The 21640-nt window shown below is 40.8% G+C and overlaps 2 protein-coding genes across 2 annotated transcripts in view; both read left to right on the top strand.

The window, feature by feature from the left end:
- Positions 1-21640, top strand: part of crb1 (crumbs cell polarity complex component 1) — a 114941-nt gene that overhangs the window by 9605 nt on the left and 83696 nt on the right. The window contains 5 exon segments of the mRNA XM_068038082.1: positions 694-726; positions 9285-9869; positions 12369-12564; positions 14456-14595; positions 18782-18964. Of these exon segments, the coding sequence (XP_067894183.1) occupies positions 694-726; positions 9285-9869; positions 12369-12564; positions 14456-14595; positions 18782-18964 (1137 nt within the window).
- LOC137373011 (complement factor H-like) overlaps positions 1-21640 on the top strand; it is a 621771-nt gene that overhangs the window by 533584 nt on the left and 66547 nt on the right. The window lies entirely within an intron of this gene.

The raw sequence follows: 21640 nt of genomic DNA, 5'->3' as shown, positions 1-21640 counted from the left end.
TGCAGCAATTGTTGAGGTCCAGCAAACATTGCCTGAAAGGGTGGTGGAGGCAGATGAAATAGTAACTTTTAAAGGGGATATGGATAAATATTTGTATGGAAACAATTTACAGGGTTAAGGAGAAAGAGCATGGGAGTGGTACTAATTGAGTAGCTCTCCCAAAGAGCCAGCACAGCCATGCTGGGCTGAAAGGCCTCCTTCTGTACTGTATCACTCTATAACAAGAGGCAGCAGAGGCAGGTAGGAGGATGGTCACCATAAAACTATAACCCTGGAGATTCTGGGCACAGATGACAACTGACAAACATTGCAGCCTAACACTATAATGGCTTGCCATGTGGATATGTTTCAAGGTGTGACCTATCGACAGAAATCAAAAATTTGTTCTTCTGCACTTCCACGTGCTTAAGAAGTGAAGACGGCAGAACTCAATGGTTTAACCTGACAAGGCACTTCACAGGGCCTGTGTCACCCACTCCTACAATGGCTAGCATCATGACAGATATATCCACTACAAAGGTTCAGCTACTAAGCTGCAGGAGAGATGACTTAGTGAAGCACCGAGTACAAGTGAGGAGGAGAAATTGCAGGTGTCCCAACCAGAGAACCAACATTCTGGCTCGTTCAGCTGCTGAGCCCAGGCACTCACATCTCAGAGCCTTTTTCAAATGCACTTTGACTGTTGAACATCAGCATTGTGTTGAGTCATTTGGGTGCATGCCAAGTGTTCTGAAGTCTTTGGGAGAGTCTCTGGAGTTGTGCACAACTTACATCCTGCAGTGATGCTTGATCGCAGACCACCATGAAGAACATGGCCATGCCAGGATACTCTGCAATGGAACCCTGCTGGGCAGAGATCCTGATTACAGTTTTACTTTGATCATAAACATTTTGACGAGACCTGAGGGGGAATTTTCCCAGGCAAGGGGAAGCTGGCTTGCATGCATGCAGGGAATTAAATCCCCTGAAATTGATGTCCTGACATCATTCCAGTCTCTTCCAGGTGGGATTGAAGGGGAATGGGGAAACTCCTTGGATCTGGTGGGTAAGTAATTAAGGTAGTTAAGAAGCCAGTTAAGAAGTGTTTTAGCCCTCAGTTCTAGATTTCCCAGCCAGGGCACCTGTTTCCCAACCTGTTGGTAACTTGCCAGGGTCACCAAGGCAAGTGCAAAAAGGGAAGAGCCTCAGCAGTGAAACTGACAAACTGGGAAGGCATCGATCAGTGAAAATGAAAACCTGCATCGATGGCCAGGTAAGAGACTACTTTTCAAAGCACTTCTCTCAGAGAGTGCTACCACTGCTTGACAGGTGATCCCCCTTCAACAAGTTAGCAATCACCTGTAAAGCACTTCACTCACCTTCAGCTGCATTTACCTGCTGCCATCCTTCACCATACAAGGGCATAAAGACGAGAGCTATTCGTGAATTCCCAATGCCAACTTGAGTCCAACATATCCAAAGATTCCTTGGAATGTTGAATTAGTTAGCAAAAGTTTTACCCAATTTGGCGCAAGTAACAGAACCATTAAGATAACTCTTGAAAAAATGATCAAATGTGGCATTGGAACTCAAATCAAGAACAAGCGTTTTGAAGAATTAAGGAGATGCTAATTTCGCCGGAGATGTTAGCACATTACAACCCTTCAATACCAACTATAATTGCAGCAGATGCCTCATCTACAGGGTTGAGGGCAGTCCTCTTTCAGGAACAGCCAAATGGATGTCGACCGATCTATAATATATCGAGAGCTTTGTCTGAGACAGAGATGAGGTATGCTGTCATTGAAAAAGAAGCACTCGCAGTCAGTTGGGCTTGCAAGAAGTTTTCTGATCACATTATTGGCCTGAAAGTGGTTATTGAGACAGACCACAAACCCTTCATTTCCTTACTGGATGAGAAGGAAATTGCAAAGTTGCCTCCGACAATTCAGAGATTTCGATTGAGGTTGATGAGATATACCTACGAGATGGTATATCTTCAGGGAAAGATGCAAATGTCCACACATGCATTATCAAGAGTAACTGTTGACCATCCTACACAACAGGATGTTAACTTTGTTGAAGAGATAGAGTCGTATTCACAGTACACAGCGACGCAATGGCCGGCAAATACACAGAAACTTCAAGAAATGCATCATGCTCAAAAGTGGTATGAGGAATGTATTCAGATACGACAGTATTGTACACAAGGTTGGTCACAGGAATGTCCTAGTGGGAAAGTAATGAAAATTTTCTTCGAATTCAAGAGACACTTCACAATCGTAGACGATTTGCTGGTGTACAACGACAGACTGATCATTCTGATTTCTCTTCGATCAGATATGTTGCAAAGAATCCATCAAGGCCACATGGGAATCATAAAATGCAGAGCACGAGCTCAGTCATCTATTTGGTTCCCAGGAATATCCAAAGACATTGAGAATATGATCTCGAATTGCCAGGTATGTGCGGTACACAGACTAGACCAGACCAGAGGGAACCTCTGATAACTACACAATTTCCAACCAGACCGTGGGAACATTGAGGAATGGATTCCTTTATGTACAATGGAAAATCTTACATCATAGTGATCGATTATTTCTCAAGATGAATTGAAGTGAAAAGACTGTACTCAACAACACCAGAATCTGCTATTCGAGCGTCACAGGTATTTGCAACACATGGTATTTTTGATGAGGTTGTGTCAGACAACGGACCACAGTTTGCAAATGAATACTTTATCTGAGATCTTCCGTAGTACACAATCCTGAGGTTACGATATGCCAAAATAGAAGAAACTTTGTCCCTATTCCTCAAAAACAACAACCAGTCATATATCTGGAGGAACCAGCTGATGGTCAAGAAACCCAGAGGCAACAGGATACTACAAACATTGGTCAAGGCCATCCAAATCGAACAAGACTTTCAAGAAAGACTACTGATCTTCCAAGTTCAGCAAGAACACAATCAGGGAGAGATGTGAAGCCTCCTGACAGCTTTAATCTGTAATGTCAGAGACATGGGGGGAGAAGGGGTAGTATGTAAAGTCAAATGAATGCATGTATTTATATAAAACATATATATGTCGGCGAAATGTAGTATAAGGATCTGAAAGGGTTAATGTTTGAGACAATGAGAGTAACCCCGCCCACTGCAGTGATGATGTCATAGTCACGGAAGAAGCTAGAAGCATCATGAGAGGTGTTAGCTGGAAATGCTTAATGAGAGTGTAAATAGTTACGTGTATAAAATAAACACGTTACTATTTAGCTGTACCAAGACTCCAAGACATTGGTAAACAACGCAAACAATATACAACAGATTCCAGCCCTTGGGTCTCAATCTACTCAGACACTGATCTCTGTTACCTGCTGCTGAATACTCAGTGTTAATGGCAAGAGTTAGAGAGGCTGATAATGAAATCTACCAGGGTAATGTTACACTTGTACTATCGAATCACTCTACACAAATGCCTCCATATATCAGAGAGCATGCAAGTCCATGCAATTACACAGCAATATCCTAGGTCCTAGGTCCATGCAGTGACAGGGACTTCCTCTGACCCAGCACAAGATGGTATTGGATCATTTTCAACCCTAAAGCAGATACTGAGATCCAGCAATCAACTACCTCACTTTCCCCTGCCACTGGAGAAACTCTTAGAAGGAGTACATGGTTACAGAATAGAAGACATACATCACACACTGACACATAGCAGTGACCCCTGCTGCACACTGTACAAATTAATAAAGGTTGGGTTTGATCTTGGAATATGTTCCGACAGTTTTGGTAACAAGACCTCTTATTTAGCAAGGGAATTTCACATTTGGAAATAACTGTTGTGTATTGAAGCCATAAGGCACCTAACAAAAAGCTTGTTTGATTAGACGTGCTGATTGAGCTGTTTGCTGTATAGGAGATTCAACTAGCACTTGGTCAGACTCATCTCGTTTCTCTGGTGTCCTTGGCTGAAATCATGGTGGGGGTGTTTGCTGCATCATACTGCTCCTCAAGTTTTTCTCTTGGGTTAGGGAGCAGTGTCATCAGCTCTGGTTGCAGTATATAGTCTTGGTTCCCACCAGCCATTCCTGCTGTCTTAAAGGCTCTTCAAATAACACTGCCATAGGACAAAATGAATTATGAAAGCTGCCAGGTAACAGGCATTTGTGTGTATAATTCTGTTCCATTGGCCATAGATCAATTGTACATTCATGGGATGGTAGCTATTTCTGTTCGAGAATGAAGTAGCAATGGGGATATTAACGCAAAGGGTCACTCAAACATACCCACAATCTGGGGTCCCCCTGTGGCACAGTAAAATACTCTTATATTCTGTTGGCTGCTTTCCAAAAATTGTTTGGTCTTGATCATTGTTACATCAGTGACATGCCTGATGCAAATATGCTCTCAAGGCTGTGAAATGTGACAGGTGTTTGCTTGATGCATAAAAATTTTAACAATAGTTAGCTTTACAGTGACTAACCAAACTGTCATCGTCCTGGAAGTTGCTCCCAAGCCTGGCTTCAGGAGTGTGCTTAATTCTGTAATAGAAACACAGAAACTAGGAGCAGGAGTAGGCCTTTCGGCCCTTTGAGCTTGCACCGCCATTCAATACGATCATGGCTGATTGTCCAAACTCAGTAACCTGCTCCCGCTTTCTCCCCATATCCCTTGATCCCTTTAGCCCTAAGAACTATATCTAAGTCTTTCTTGAATATATTTAATGATTTGGCCTCAACTGCTTTCTGTGGTAGCGAATTCCTCAGGTTCACCACTCTATGGGTGAAGAAATCCCTCCTCATCTCAGTCCTAAATGGCTTACCCCATATCCTCAGACTGTGACCCCTGGTCCTGGACTCCCCCACCATCGGGAATATCCTTCTTACATCTAGTCTGTCCAGTCCTGCTAGAATTTTGTAAGTTTCTATGAGATCCCCTCTCATTCGTCTAAACTCTAGCGAATACAAGCCCAATCGACCCAATCTCTCTTCATACGTTAGTCTTGTCATCCCAGGAATCAGACTGGTGAACCTTCGCTGCACTCCCTCCATAGCAAGAACATCCTTCCTCAGAAAAGGAGACCAAAACTGCACACAGTACTCCAGATGTGGTCTCACATCTCCCCTTGTATAATTGCAGCAAGACATCGCTGCTCCTGTACTCGAATCCTCTCACTATGAAGGCCAACATACCATTTGCCTTCTTAACTGCCTGCTGCACCTGCATGCTTACTTTCAGCAACTGGTGCACAAAGACACCCAGGTCTCACTGCACCTCCCCCTTTCCCAATCTATCGCCGTTCAGATAATAATATGCCTTTTTTTGCCACCAAAATGGATAACCTCACATTTCTCCACAGTATACTGCATCTGCTCTGTATTTGCCTATTCACTCAACCTGTCTAAATCACACTGGAGCTTCTCTGAATCCTCCTTACAGCTCACACTCCCACCCAGCTTTGGGTCATCTGCAAACTTGGATATATTATATTTAATTCCCTCATCTATATCATTAATATATATTGTGAATAGCAGGGGTCCTAGCACTGAACCCTGTGGTACCCCACTAGTCACTGCCTGCCATTTATTCCTACTCTGTTTCCTGTTTGTCAACCAGTTCTATATCCATGTCAGTACCTTAGCTCCAATCCCATGTGCTTTAATTTTGCATGCTAATCTCTTATGTGGGACCTTATCGAAAGCCTTCTGAAAGTCCAAATACACCACATCCACTGGTTCTCCCTTATCTATTCTACTAGTTACATCCTCAAAAAATTCCAAAAGATTTGTCAAGCATGATTGCCCTTTCGTAAATCCATGCTGACTTTATCCGATCATGCTATTGTTTTCCAAGTGTTCTGTGATTACATCTTTTATAATGGACTCTGGCATTTTCCCCACTACTGTCAGGCTAACCGGTCTATAATTCCCTGTTTTCTCTCTACCTCCTTTTTTAAATAGTGGGGTTACATTAGCTACCCTCCAATCCGTTGGAACTGTTCCAGAGTCTTTAGAATTTTGAGAAATGACCAGCAATGCATCTACTATTTCAAGAACCACTTCCTTAAGTACTCTGGGATGTAGATTATCAGGCCCTGGGGATTTATCAGCCTTCAATCCCATCAATCTCCTTAACCCCATTTCCCTACTAATACTGATTTCATACAGTTCCTCCTTCTCACCGGACCCTATGTTCCCCAACATTCTGGGAGATAATTTGTGTCCTTTTGTGAAGACAGAACCAAAGTATTTATTTAATTGGTCTGCCATTTCTTAGTTCCCCATTATAAATTCCCCTGTTTCTGACTGTAAGGGACCCACATTTCTCTTCACTAATATTCTCTTCACATATCTATAGAAGCTTTTACAGTCAGTTTTTATGTTCTCTGCAAGTTTACTCTCGTACTCTATTTTCCCCCTTCTTAATCAATCCCTTTGTCCTCCTTTACTGAATTCTAAACTGCTCCCAATCCTCAGGTTTGCTGCTTGTTCTGGCCATTTTATATTTCTCCTCCTTGGATCTAATGCTTTCCTTAATTTCTTTTGTAAGCCACGGTTGAGCCACCCTTCCAGTTTTATTTTTACACCAGACAGGAATGAACAATTGTTGTAATTCGTCCTTGGGCTCTTTAAATGCTAGCCATTGCCTATCCACTGTCAACCCTTTAAGTACCGTTCCCCAATCTATCATAGCCAACTCGCGCCTCATATCTTCATAGTTTCCTTTATTTAGATTCACTCAGGAACTTTGGTGTCCATAAAAAAAATCTAAGTGGCTTGACAGGGTAGAAGCAGGGATATTTTCCCTAACCAGGGAGCCTAGAACTAGGGGTCTAGAGTCTTAGAATAAGGATCACACTTTTAGGACTGAGATGAAGAAAAATTTCTTTACTCAAAGAGTTGCGAACCTTTGGAATTCTGTACCACAGAGAGCTGTGAATGCTCAGTCATAGAGTATATTCAACTCAGAAATCAAGAGAGTTGTGGACACTAAATGAATCAAAAGATAGGTATTTAGTGCGGGAAGGTTTAGCTAAGACAGAAGATCAGCCATGATCTTATTGAATGGCAGAGCAGGCTCAAGAGGCCAAATAGCCTACTTCTGCTCCTATTTTTTACGTTCTTACCTTCTTACATAAATCTGCCTTTGGACATGACTAGACAGTAGAGTCTGGTCCTATATATGTGTGTGCTATTCTAAGGATTGATCCTCATAGAATGTATAAGGTACAAATGTATTTGCCTAGCATGATTTTGGTGATCCCTCCACAATCTACAAACAACAGAGGTATTCCCTTAGCTATGTCCATGCAAATCAGCACACTAACATTTTACCACTATCAATGTAGGTCAGCGAGCACAGGGGTGATGTGTGAACAGGATTTGATGCAAGTTAGGATATGGGCAGCAGAGTTTTGGATGAGCTCATGTTTATGAAGGCTACAAGATGGGAGACTAAATAGAAGAACACTGGAATAGTAGAATCTTGAGGTAACAAAGGCCTGAATGAGGGTTTCAGCAGATGAGCTGAGGCAGTGGTGGAGACTGACATCCCAAATTGCTTTATAGCTAATGAAGTACTTTTAAAGCGTAGTCACTGTTGTTTTGTTGGCAGATCCGGCAGGCAATTTGTGCAATATCTTGCAGACATTTTGATGGACTTTGTTGAAGGAGTATAGCAACATATGAACAGGTCTAGGCCATTCAGCCCCTCAAGTCTGTTCGATCATTTGGTTAGATCGTGGCCGATCTGTATCTCAACTCTGTTGAATAAAATACCACTGTTGCTCTGTCTCCCTCTTAAAGGAATAACGTGATGAAATGCAGGGACATGATGAGGAAAACAGTGGAAGAAATTACAACCCATACAGTATAGGGACACTAAAAGGTTGAAGTTATTTCCTGTTACAATATAGCAAGTTTAAAAGTCCTCCAGGCATTTAAGGAGCATTGGAACTAGAGTAAGCCATTCAGCCCTCCCACTGTTATATCAGATCATTGCTGAGCTCTACCTGAACTTTACCCAGCTTTAATCCATATCTCTTACCTACTTTGTATCTCCTTGCTCAATCAGATTGAAGAATTGTTAATGAGTGAAGGAAAGTCTGAGCAGGAACCGTCAGGTAGAATATTTCATTTTAATCAGGTACAGAAAGCAAAATAAAAAGACTGAAAGAAAAAATATATTAACAGAAAGAGATAAAAGAAAAACAGTATAAAAACTTACATTTTTCTGTTTTTAAAAAAAAATTCACAATAATTAAAAATCTGAAGGAATGAGACTCCATACTTGTAAAAGTTAACTTTCATCACCAGAGAGGTTGGTTGGTAGTAATTAAGACTTATCACACCATTAAAAAGGATAACCATACTGGAACGGACAAGCCCTGATTTTTTCTGATGAGTTTAGGTTATAACTATGAGGTAATTGCAGCATCTTCACCTGGTTTGATGTATTTCAAAGGTGAATCTCTGGGCGAGATGCCGTTTTCACGCAGTTTCTGAAGGAGCAGGGCATCTCAGACAACAGTGAATTGACTTTTGCATTTAACTCCACATGTGCGGTCTCCCAAAGTTGCTTCTTAAGAAAAGATTAATGCTGTTAGCATCACCATTGTTTCTACAGAAAAATCCAGCCAAATGCCTTTACTGCTTCTCCTAGTCGACGTGAAAATTAATATCTTCCATTATAGTAACATTTCGAGTAGTTTCAACCGATTGCTACCTTTACAACCCATCCAATATTACTCTTTACAGACTTCAATCAAGAGTAAACTTCGGCAAGATGTAAAACCAGTGTTGCACTCAAACCCGTCCATTCCCCAACAGTCAGGTTAGGATAAAGTTATTCCCATTATTTCTGCTATATAGTTACTTGATCTCCCAAGAATCAGAGAGAAATCCCCTGCTTTTCTTCAAAAAGTCCCATGGGATATTATATATCTACCCTCGGGGCAAACAGGCCTTCAACAAAAATAAAACAGTGCTCCAGTAGTGCAGCACCTCCAGTACTACTGAAGTGTTTGCCTGTACTATGTGTTGATGTTCTTCTCACTCAGAAGCAATAACAGCAGTCAGGTACAACACTCCAGTCTTATAAAATAAAAATACATTACTCAACTTCCATCCAACTAGAGTGTCATGCACGAACCAGCTTTTTAAAACGGAGTTTAAATTCTAAAAATGTGCATAATTTTAAATGAATTTTAAAAATTGGGATCAGTTTTGAAAACCACTGACTTGTTTGCTTTACTGCAACGTTGTGTCATATTTTGAGTCTAACTTGATTTTTTTTATCTTCATTAGGTTCATGTTGTGCTGCAAATTTTAACAAGTGCCTCTCCAGCCCCTGCAAAAACAATGCAACCTGTGAGCAACGTTCTGAAACCTATATCTGCCATTGTCCAGAGGCACCTGTAGCATTTACAGGGAAGAACTGCGATGAACTATATGACGTTTGCACTTCATATCCCTGTCTGCACAATGCAACATGCAACAGCGTTTTAGGCACAGCCACCTTCTCTTGTGACTGCCCTCCTGGTCACACTGGCACAAGTTGTGAAATTGACATCAACAAATGTGCCAATATGTCCTGTAGGAATGGTGCCGCCTGTTTAGATGATGCTGCTGGCTACAGCTGTGTTTGCCTGCCAGGTTACACTGGCACCAACTGCGAAACCAATGTGAATGAATGTGCATCGAATCCATGTGAAAACGGAGCCGTGTGCAAGGATAAGGTTGATGGATTTTCATGTTTCTGTGTGCCTGGCTATCAGGGCAGACGGTGCGAGATCGAAGTGGATGAATGTGCGTCAGAGCCCTGCAGGAACGAAGCTCGATGCATGAACAAAATTGACAAGTATATCTGTGCCTGCCCACCTGGTTTGACAGGTAAAAAGTACTTCCCAGGCAGTCTGACTATCACTTGGTAAACTTTCTTCCAGGACCTCTGCAATTATCGGTCCAAAAATTCCCATCAGAAAGAAAAGCATGCATTTTCAATTTTTGCTTTTAAGTTGAAGATTTTGTTTTTTATTTTGCAAAGAGATTGTAGAATTATACAGCACAGGAGGGGACCATTCAGCCCATCAAATCTGTGCGGGCTCTTTGAAAGAGAAATCCAATTAGTCCCATTCCCTCATAGCCCAGCAATTGTTTACACGTTAAGAATATATCCAGTTCCCTTTTCAAAGTTACTGTTGAATTTGCTTCACCAACCTTTCAGGCAGTGCATTCCAGGTATAGCACAGCATCTATGAAGTCCATTATTAAACTCATATATATATATATATATAAAAATAAAGGTCTGTACATTTATGCCACCTTTTATTGGTTAATTTTTTTAAATGTTGCGGGAGTCAAATTTTTTATTACGAATGCCAAGTTCTGAAAGACAATATAGTTACAAATTGTGCAAGTTAATTAGTGGCTTTGTTTTGAACTCTTTCATTCGGAACTTTGATACGATCTCATGCATAATTCCAATATGCAGCTGTGTGCAGTACCCATCGTTATGCTTTTCACATTTTAGGAACACGAGGTCAAAAAATCCACAGCCACAAATTTATTGCATAAATTTTGAAAATAATGAGCAACAATAAAGATCTGTAGAAACCAAACCGCTGCTACATTTAAACTCACTCAATAATTCACGATGGCTATATCCTGTTCATGATCGTTCCAGCAGCATTTATCATTACTTCGGTGCTATTTTTCATAATGTCAGTCATCCAGCACTCTAGGTGAGGAGCCATGCTCACAAGGGGCATGAGTCAGAGAATTGTAGACAAAGAAAAGCTGTTCCCATTCGCTGATGGTACAAGGACTAGGGGAAGCATATTTTGGACAAGAGATGCAGGGGGAATGTGAGGAAGAACTTTTTTTTAACGCAGCGAGTGATAATGACCTGGAACTCGCTGCCCACGAGGGTGGTGGAAGCAGCAATGTTTAATGATCTCAAAAGGCAATTGGATGGGCACTTGAGGGAAATAAGCCAGGGCTACAATGATAGAGCGGGAGTGTGGGACTGAGCGGGAGTGTGGGACTGACTGGATTTCTCTGCAGGTAGGCAATATGGACTCAATGGGCCAAATGGCCTCCTTCTGTGCCTAAATACTCTAATTGTGACTACAATCTTGTAGACCTACTTGTAGCCCATCATACTTGCATAGTTTCTGCACTGAGCACATAGGATCATTACATTTATCCTCTGCTGTTTTACCAATAAAGACAAAGAAAAAGTCAGAAAATGTCCAGGAAGAATTTATTAGAATCTACAAACCTACTAAAATCCATGTTTTTGCTATTTTAAAGGTGCTTTGTAAATACAAGTTGTTGTACAATTTGGGCAGTAGGAATTCTGGGACTGTATTCCAAATATCTATACAAACACTGTAGATAGCTCATATAATACTTCAATAAAGCCTGTTCAGGATCAGAAAAATGACAAGTTTAATGTCTAATTACACAAAGTTCAAGAGGAGAATATGGGGATTAAAACCAAACCAATGCATCAGGATCAAAGCCTCAGAGTGCACCTGAGTGTTTATTGGACACGGTTACTTCAGTGAAGCCATGACTTTTTTTTTTGCAAAAGTTGTTAGCAAAAGTTTTTCTCCCCCTTAATATTAAAATATTTAACAAGCACGAAAATAAATCGCAGCTATTGCCAAAGTTGTACCAATCTATAAGTGAGTATTATTGGACAGAAAATTGAAAGCGAACGATCTTTTAATTTTGATATGTTTAATGCAAATTATTTACAAAACTAAATTCCACTTTTACTGTGTAATTTTCATTACTTGTCATTCTTGTGTGTTCAAACAATGCAGGATTATCAGGAATAGACTAGATTAACCTTACACAATGCAGTTATTTTTCTGAGAACTACGAAGAGTATCATCCCAGTCTCAGACACTCTGCCCTGTCAAAATCTTCTTTAATACTACACCAACTTATTGGGAGTAATTTTCACTTTGGGCGTGAGTGCAAAATGGGCGATTTTGGATTAGCTTCTTGTTGTGCACCTCTCCTGATCTTCATTTCCATTGACTTTCTGTTGCCATATTTTTGTCACAGATTGTGCCAATATTCTCAGTGAAAGTAACCAATGCTATAGCTCGTTATGCCTGCTAAGAGGCATAGATGATTGATGGAAGAATGACTTCCTCCATCCTCCTGCAATTTTCTTTTTCTTGTGTTGTTGGAAAAACTCAGTAGCAGAAGAGCAAGTGTGAATCCCAAGTGGGACTCAAATCATATCTCTAGGGTGGTCTGTTAATCTTATAGCTTCCAGATCACTTGGAACTATTAACTTAAAAGATAATGTTCAATTGTTGACTTTTCTACATGCTGTAATAATGTATCAATTTATTTGATTGTGTGTTGTAGGAACTAATTGCGAACTGGAAATCAACGAATGCTTGTCAAAGCCGTGCCTGAATGGAGCAACCTGTCAGGACCACTTTGCCAGCTACTCTTGCACGTGTGCACCAGGGTTCAAGGGCACCAACTGTGAAATAAATCTTGATGAATGTGCTAGTCAGCCATGCCAGAATGGAGGGCAATGTATAGATGAAGCAAATGGGTAAGTTGCATAATATAGGGAACATTATGTAGAGATTGGCCCAGATTTTGCAGTCAGCAGCAAACAAAGGGCACCAGCCATTCAATACACTTATATTTGCCCACAGACTTTCTAAGGTCTTTTGCACTGGAATTTTTGATACTTAGAAATGCAAAGCAACATGACACCCTCTGCGGAGGATCTGGGACCTGTGCGAACAGGGCAAGCAACTGTGTATCTCCTTAACCAATCAGATTGAAGAATCCTAACTGAGGCATGCAAGGTCATGCAAGTTAGATGAGTTAATTCAATGTAAAATCATGTATAGAAAACAAAATAAAGGGAGGGAAAGAAAGATGGGATCAAGAGAGAGGTAAAAGAAACAAAGAAATAAAAAAATTGCTGTGTTTATTAGGTATCTATCACGCAAGTACCCCAACTTCACAGGTTCCATGTGTTTCAATACCGAGTCTCTTGGCAAGATGCTGGCATAGCAAAGCTTCTGGAGGAGCAGAGCTACTCAGACAGCAACTACATGTGCAACTAAACATAGAAATCAGGAAGTTTCTGTCTGATTCACACTGTAATAACGGTAAGTATTGATATCCTCACTATTATTTTCCCTGCAAAATCTGGGCCAAGATTATTAATTTTGACTAGCACTCTGTGACTAATTAACAAAGGAAGTCAAAATCTCTGAACTATTGTGGTCATCTTGTACTTCAAAATTGCTGAATTTAATAAAATAAAATTACCTGTAGCCAAGATTTTGGAATTTTGGTTTACGTTTGGCATATAGTCTTCGATAAAATCAAGCATCAAGTATTGTCTGGATCTTGAAGTACAGTGAAGAGGCTGTAATGCTGACTGTCACTTTGTTGACTTACAAAAAAGTGTACTTAAAAGTCTTGGTTCTTTGAAGATTGTCTTGAAATTTTCTTAAAATCTACAAACAGTTGCAAACATGAACTCAAAAGTGTCAAGCATTTAATGTTTAATTTATGCCTTGAAAGTGGCAAGAAGCAAGTGTTCGGCCAACTGCTTTTTATATTGGAGGCAGATAAAAGCCATTCATCACAATCTGCACAGCACCAACTGCAAATGACAGAGCGATGCATCCATTTAATTCACGTTGCTGCATCACGAGATTGTGACCAGACAGAAGGAAGTTGGCAAACACCTTCACTGTGATGATAATGGCCCTTTGGGATGCTGTATATTAACCACCTTTCAAGAGGAGCCTGTCTGATGCGATAAGCTCCTGAAAGAGAACAAAGCATGAAAGGGTTGACTGCCCTTTGCAGATGCTAAACTGAGGTAAAGTGCTCTGACTGGCAAAGATATTTGAATGCATCCTTTAGGAATAATTAATATCAATAAATGATCAGTTTTTTCATACTTACCTTGTGGCTGTATATCAGTTGTCATTAATTCAAAAACTTATTTAAAAATCACCCATCTTCTCTCAGATTAACTTTTACTGCATTGAGTGACTAGAAATATGGAATTAGTGCACTAGATTTTCTACATCTGGATATTTTTATATACAACTTTTATTCCTTTAGGTACGGAGTAAAGCTGCATATTACTTAATTTGGCAAACAAAGCATGTGCAATTCCACAAGTAATTCTGCTATGTGAATAGTGGAGAAATAGTTGATGTCAGTATCATGGTTACAGAATTCTAATGGGTTTTAATTCAAAACTGAGAAGAATGATTGAAGAATTAATGAGAAAAGAGAAAAGATTTAAATGATTGCAGTCCTTAGTCTTGCATTTACCAAACAAAACAAACATAAAAATAACTATTAATTCTATTAATAACGCAGACAGTCTGGTCATTTAAGTTCCCAGTCGGCACTGATCCTTTGTAACATTCTGAAACAGATCAATTTTTATTTTCTTTTTGCAGATATAGCTGTGACTGTGCGAACAGCCGCTTCAGGGGTCTGCACTGTGACATCTACGTCCCAGCTTGTCTTTCACATCCCTGCCTCAACAGCGCCACCTGCCTGGACAATATAGGAAATTACACGTGCCACTGTTGGCCAGGTTTGCATTTTTACATACGAAGAACTGGATTTGGCAAATCACAAAACGGCGGCCCGCCAAAGAGCCACCGTGACGGCTCATTTAAATAGCCAGGGCAGTCCACCACCACCCCCCCCCAATCGTGTGGAGGGGGCAGGCTTTCCATTGCTGGCAATGGTGTCAGCTGCCTGTGCGCAGGCACTGGCGCCATTCTTAAAGAGCTGCCAGCCCTGCCGGCATATTTAAATTTTTAAATATACACCCCCCCACAACCAAAATTTATTAAATAATTTTCTAACGCCCCTTTCTCACCCCCAATAACAGTTACATTAACTATTTGCCCTTCCCCCCTTCCCTTAAACCCATTATGTTTATTTGACCCCATCCACCACCAACCCCCCCCCCCCTTCCACCCCGGAATGAAACTCTTAAGTCCTCCTAGCTCCCCACCAGCGTCATGCTGGCTTCCCCCAGACGGGGAATTGCAGGCGTGAGAGTGCCGGCCGCCTCGCTGAGGATCGCGGCAGACCCAGAAGATTAAAAAGGTACATTTATTTTTTTATCCATCCCATTCATTTAAACATTATAATTCAGTTCCCATCGCCCAGTGGCGGGGGGGGCCAACATGGAGTCTCGCCGCCGCCAGAACAATCTTCCAACACCGCCCCCCCCCCCCCCCCCCACCACCCCACCATGGAGCCCGACATGGTGGGCTTGGAAAACTCCAGCCAGAAATTTCTAAGAACATTCGAACATAAGAAATAGTAGATCATACAGCCCCTCAAGCCTGCTTTGACATTCAGTATGATCATGACTCATCCTTGGCCACAACACCACTTTCCTGCCCGCACCCTATATCCCTCGATTCCCTGAGACAGATTTTTGATTTCTATCGCAGTCTTATATAGAGTCAATGATGGAGCATCCAATATCCTCTGGGGTAGAGAATTCCAAAGATTCACAACCCTCTGAATGAAGTAATTTCTCCTCATCTCAGCCCCTTATCCTGAGACTCTGCCCCCATGTTTTAGATTCCCCAGCCAGGGGACACAACCTCTCAGTATCTAACCTGTCATGCTCCTTCAGAATCTTGCATCTTTCAATGAGATCACTGCTCATTCTTCTATAGGTCCCATTTATTCAGCCTCTCATCAGACAACCCTTTCATCCCAGGAACTAATCTGATGAACCTGGATCAAAGCCCTGTACAATTGGAACAAGACATCCTTATTCTTCTACTCCAATCCCTTTGCAATAACGGCTGATGTTACACAATTAAAAATATCAACACATTTTATTTATAAAAAAAGAATTGTTGTGTATATATATTATAAATTTATACACATATAAAATAAACTGCATTGGGGAAATGATAGGCTTATAATTTTTGCATGCTCAGTAAATGCATTACAATGCTCTGGCTTATGCCTTGGATAGCCTATATCTGTGCTGGCTTAATAATGGACTGACTTTTATCAGCCCTTGAGAGACGGACTGAGAAGTGCGGGTAGGGGCCATAAAATAGTGAGAGAAAATGCGGGGTGGCGTACCCATCGCCTTCTCAACACCATTCAGTTTTGTCAGGGTGGTGGGGGAATGGGGTGGGGTGGAAAGCCAAAGGCCCTTTCAGCCCAGAGGCTAATTGAGTCCCTTAAATGGCCAATTAATGGCCACTTAAGGGCCTCTTCCCACAGCTGCTGGTGTTTTACCAGCAGGGAGCCCTCTGCCACGTGGGGAGGTTGCCCAGTAAAACCAGGCAGCCTCTTTGTGGGCTGGAGGAGTGGAGGGCCCCCAGCCACAAACGCCACCCCTCCACAAACATCCCCCCACCCTTCAATCAACACCACCTCCCCCCAAAACCTCCCTCACCAGGATCTGCTGGACTGGCCCTGGCGACCCTACTGCACTTAGCTGACATCCAGGGCTCCAGCACTGCTCCTGATCCTGGCCTCCTGCAGCACCAGCAGTGGCCACTGCCCCCTCTGGGCAGCTCTTTGGGGTGGGACGGGAGGCAAGATGGGGACCCCAACGGAGGACAGTAAATTGGAATATTGCCAGGTGTTGATAACAGGGCCAAGGCAGGGTTGCCCCCTGCCTTCCAGCACTTTGCTGCGACCCCCGCTGGTAGAGTAAAATCCAGCCCAATGTATATTGTCTGCTTCATTTGTGCAGCCCAAGCTGTTCTAATCACACACATGACTATCCATGTACAAACACAAAGGAAACAACCCATACTTGTCTTTATATGTGCAGTGTTGCAAGTCTAGTGTACATGACCCATACAAGGTGACCGCGGCTGTATTATGTCTATCTATTACTGCTCCAGTGGTTTAGTGAGTGAGCAGCTCAGCCACATAAGACCAGAACAGTTCGATATCTGGCCTGTGCTGAGCTGGCTGTTGAGTGGAGATCAAGTCTCAGTGGCACCTGGTTGGAATGAAGCAACTTAATGTGCCTTAGTTCACACTGACAGCTATTCTAATGCGAACATAATATATGTCGTCTTGTATCTTTTTGGCACCTTTTTGCAATCTTTATTATGTTATTGTGCATCCAATTTCCACTAAAATAATTTAAGTTTCATAATTCATCTGTAATTAATCGCTTAAATTAACTCCAGATCCTACATCAGAAGCTGATATCCTGTAAAGTCCATCGTCACAATTGCAACAAACTCAAAACAAAAATTGGAAAATAATGAAATAATTCCATTTACTTTTTTTAAAAAATGGATGAGTGGCAAAGGATCTTGATTAGTAATTCAAGCCTCACATGCACAGAATATCATCTGAGATTCTGAAGAACTCATAGGACAAATCTGTGACATAGCAGTTCTTAGGATGAGGATAGACTGGAGAGGTTAAGACTGTTTTCCTCAGAGAAGAGAAGGCCGAGAGGTGATTTGATAGAGGTATTCAAAATCATGAGGGGGCATTCAAAAGAGAATTAGACAGTTATCTGAAAAGGAAGAATGTGCAAGGTTATGGGGAGAAGGCAGGGCAATGAAACTGAGGGAATTGCTCTTTCAGAGAGCTTGTGTGGACACGATGGGCCAAATGGCCTCCTTCTGTGCTGTAACAATTCAATACTGGGCTACGTAGGAGGATTAAAGCTGAAATAATTTTTGGAAAAGCTGAAGTCTTTAAATGAAACAGCATCACAAGAAAAGCTAAATAAATGCATGAAAATAGTAATATTATCACCTTAAAGGATTATCTGAATGCTGCAGCCATGTTAAATAATAGCATCATTGTATTGCTTTATTGTCTTGCTCTATCAACTGCACCATCATTAATATTTCACAGTGACAGTGGATGAATAGGAACATGAGCTGTCCAGGCTGGCTCTATGTGCACCTTATACATCAACTAATTATTTGTCCAAATTTTAAAAATAAGCGAGTATACTTGGCATTCTTCCCTATGCTCAGAAACTGTTGAAAGAACAGTTGAGGCTGGGCATTCAAGTAACGTTTGACAGAATGATGCTTTTGAGTTGAATTTTTCTTTTACTTCCCAGCCTGTACAACTATCACACTGTCAGTTGAAGTACAAAACACAGCAAATGTGATGCCGCATCCTTCTTAAAAAAAAACTCCGCAAAGATGTTCGTCAACGCCAAACTCAAAATGCAACTTCTAAGGACCAAATGCTGCCACTGACAGCAGAACATAATCCCAAGCATTACCCACTGTATATATCTGCCGCCTTCTGATTCAGGGCTTGTTTTTGTCAGGGTGCGATATTGCAGCAATGTGGCAGGTAGCAGAATGAAATATCTGACTAAAAAGTTCTGGAATTGAGGTGGAGGGGAAAATTGATGATTTTTTCAGGACCAAACAAGGATGAGAAAGAAAAGGTCAACACGGAAAAGAGAGGGAATTGAAAGAGCAAGAAATTGAGAGGAAGACTGCAGAAAGGAGATAAAGGGAAAAAGAAATAAATCTGAGAAGTCAAAATAAGGATTGGAAAAAGAGCTAATCAAAATAGAAGATGATAAAGATGAGAGCTACCTCAAAATTCCTTTCTCCACTTCATTTTTATTTCTGTGATTCAACACAGTTGGGAGCTTAAAAAGGTTAAAATTAATTAAACTGTTCATCCCCTCCCCTTGGGCTGTGTTTCTCTCAGGTGTAAATTATTCCTTCAACTTGTGGTACTGATCAATGGGAATATTATAAAATAATATGAATGTTGTGATTTATCAGGTTTCACAGGGACACACTGTGAAATGGATATTCAAGAATGCATCAGTAATCCTTGTCTACATGGAGGGGAGTGTGTTGAACTCTCCTGGAAGAACATGTACGGAAACACCTCAGAACTGCCTGCAGTCTTCCACTACGAGCATGCTGCTGGCTACATCTGTAAATGTCAACATGGATTCACAGGTAAGCTTACATTATGATATTACAAAAATTGCACTTTTCATTTTGTTCCCTGAAAGAATTCTCTTGTGAAAATAATTAGAGTTTATTATTTATTTGCATATTAATTGCACAATGCATTGATATGCATCATTTTACAAAATGTTGCTGCTGCAATCTGTCTCAGATATTAAAATGAACAGACATACTGACAGCTCTTACAATTTAGCAATGACATTTGCAGCCAAAGGCAGGTGCAAAATGTGACAACAATCCCTTCAACAGATGGCCCAGTAACAAACCTAAAGCCTACAGCCAAAGTGAGACTAATCATATTGGCCTTTCTTACATGCAAGCACAGTAACTAATTTGTTTACCTGCCTTATGATAACTAGCATTCAATTGGTGAGATGCACCAATGGAATACCACCAGTCAAATTAGAATGATGGCAAAAAGTTGCATTGAATTGATTATGTGGAAAAATGATCCTAAAATAGGAACTGGATACAATAATAAAATAGATATCCTTATGCTTGCAGGAGTTTCCCAGTGAAGATGGATTAACTTCACTGTTAGATCATTAACCATCAGAAACTCCCCTTATCAATGTATATCAAATTAACTCAGTGGCTTTCAATCAATGCGATAAGTTAAATAGACTCTTAAGAGTAAAGCCTTTTTTCTGAGTGTGTTCTGATCAATATGCTAATATAATGGAGGGAACAGAATCCCATTTATTTCACTAGAAACATCGAAAACACATTTTTAGCAGAGAAAGATCTATCAAGAGCTCTCCTTTACCTCAATGATCTCCCACAGAAGCAGATCATGGCACAATGATGTAGGACGAGTTACTTACTCCCAAATTAATAAAACCCTCAACGGATGCAAAGCAGCAGCAAACTGATCCAAGCCAAAACTAATGCAAGTAACAGACACCCCATAGCCTAAAGAACCTGAACGGAGACACACTTTAACTCGCATTTAACCACTATTCACTCCTGGAATGACATGATTGATTGAAATACCTCAAATTCTGATAAAAGGTAATCAAATTACTCTCAACAGACATCACAAAATTGATTGGTTTCAGCCTGTATTAATATAAATGAACATTGCAGGCAACTGGATGAATTATGGGATTCAGTTACAACAGGTTTGCTGACTTAAATGTTTACAGGGGCCTGTGCACTTGGGCCATCAATGTGCCCGTAAGGATAGTTCACTTCAGCCACACTTAAGTCAGTCAATTAATTGGTCAACACTAATCAACAGAGGATAAGCTGGAGAACACAAACCACACTTACTGGTGCAGATGACAGTCACTGCTGTTGAATTTTAATATCTGTTGTCAGAATTTAGCTTTAGAAGAGCTGGAGAAATGGTCAGGTTTGATCCAATGGGATGTGTATGCAGGACAGTTGGAATAGAATGATTTATTTGATGACTGTAATATACACGATAACAATCACAAAAGTGTTTGGCCTGGATTTCGCTTTAAGTGGCAAAGTGACACTGCTTTCCACTGACCTCATAAAAATCTGCCCACAAAGATTTAACGACCTCTGTGGCATGGATTCCCCTTTCCCAATATCAGTTTGAGTCTAATGCCAAGTCAAGGGGATTTCTAGGTGTCCAGCAACAATAATTTCATCAAGCAGGGTAAGCAGCCAATCATATGAAGAATTCTCACAGACAGCAAAACAGGAAGTAAAATGCACCGATTATCCTTCACCTTTTAATGAGTTTTAGAGAGCAAAATAAATTATGTTTGATATTTCAGATTCTAATGTATGTCCCAAACTTCTAAAAAATAATTATATTAAAAAACTATGGAATTATCATAATGGAAAAAATTGACTTCCCACAAAAAATAAAATTTGTTTTCCAGGGCTGGAGAGGTTGTTCAGTTGTAGTTATGATTTAGTCTGTTGTTAAAAACCCAATTACACCTCCTTAACAAAGCACATCCTTTTTGGGGGTTTTAATAGTGATATTACAACATAAAAAAGAGGAAATTCACGACAGTTCAAGTGATTTTAAAGATTGCCATCTGCAGGGAATTCAATAATACATCCTGTGGAGGAGCAGGGAATAAATGACATGAACTTCTGGATTTTCACTTTTAACTGCGCATATGTGGATATCAGACATTTCTGTCAATTTCACAGGGTGATGACGGTGAATGCTGTGACCCAGTAACACAGCAATGCTTGAAAACTGGGCTAATTTATTTGTGTAAAATAATAATTGGGCATTATTATTAATTGTATTAAAGAGGTTCACAATCAGTTATAAACAAACTGTAGACTAATGTCCTTTAGGGACGGAAGTCTGCTGTCCTGGACTACATGTGACACCAGACCCACAGCAGTGTGGTTGACTCTTAAGTACCCTCTGAAATGGTCTAGCAAACCACTCAGTTGTCAAGGGCAATTAGGGATGGACAACAAATGCTAGCCTTTCCAGCGACGCCCACATCCCACGAAAGATTTTTAAAAAGTTGCTTAAAAATAATAACATGCTTCCATTGCCAAATAACTTGTAGGAAGTTAACTTTAAAGATACAAATAGTATCACTTCAGTATGACCCTGAAAATTTAGTGGAAGGTACTGTAAGCTGTTCTCTAATTCTAGTGGAAAAAGAGTTACAAAGAGCAACAATAAAACATCATCATTGAAACAGCTTAAGGGGCCTC

This window comes from Heterodontus francisci, chromosome 8, assembly GCF_036365525.1.
Source record: "Heterodontus francisci isolate sHetFra1 chromosome 8, sHetFra1.hap1, whole genome shotgun sequence".
In the NCBI taxonomy this organism is placed as follows: Eukaryota; Metazoa; Chordata; class Chondrichthyes; order Heterodontiformes; family Heterodontidae; genus Heterodontus; species Heterodontus francisci.
This window is presented reverse-complemented; position numbering and strand designations above follow the sequence as displayed.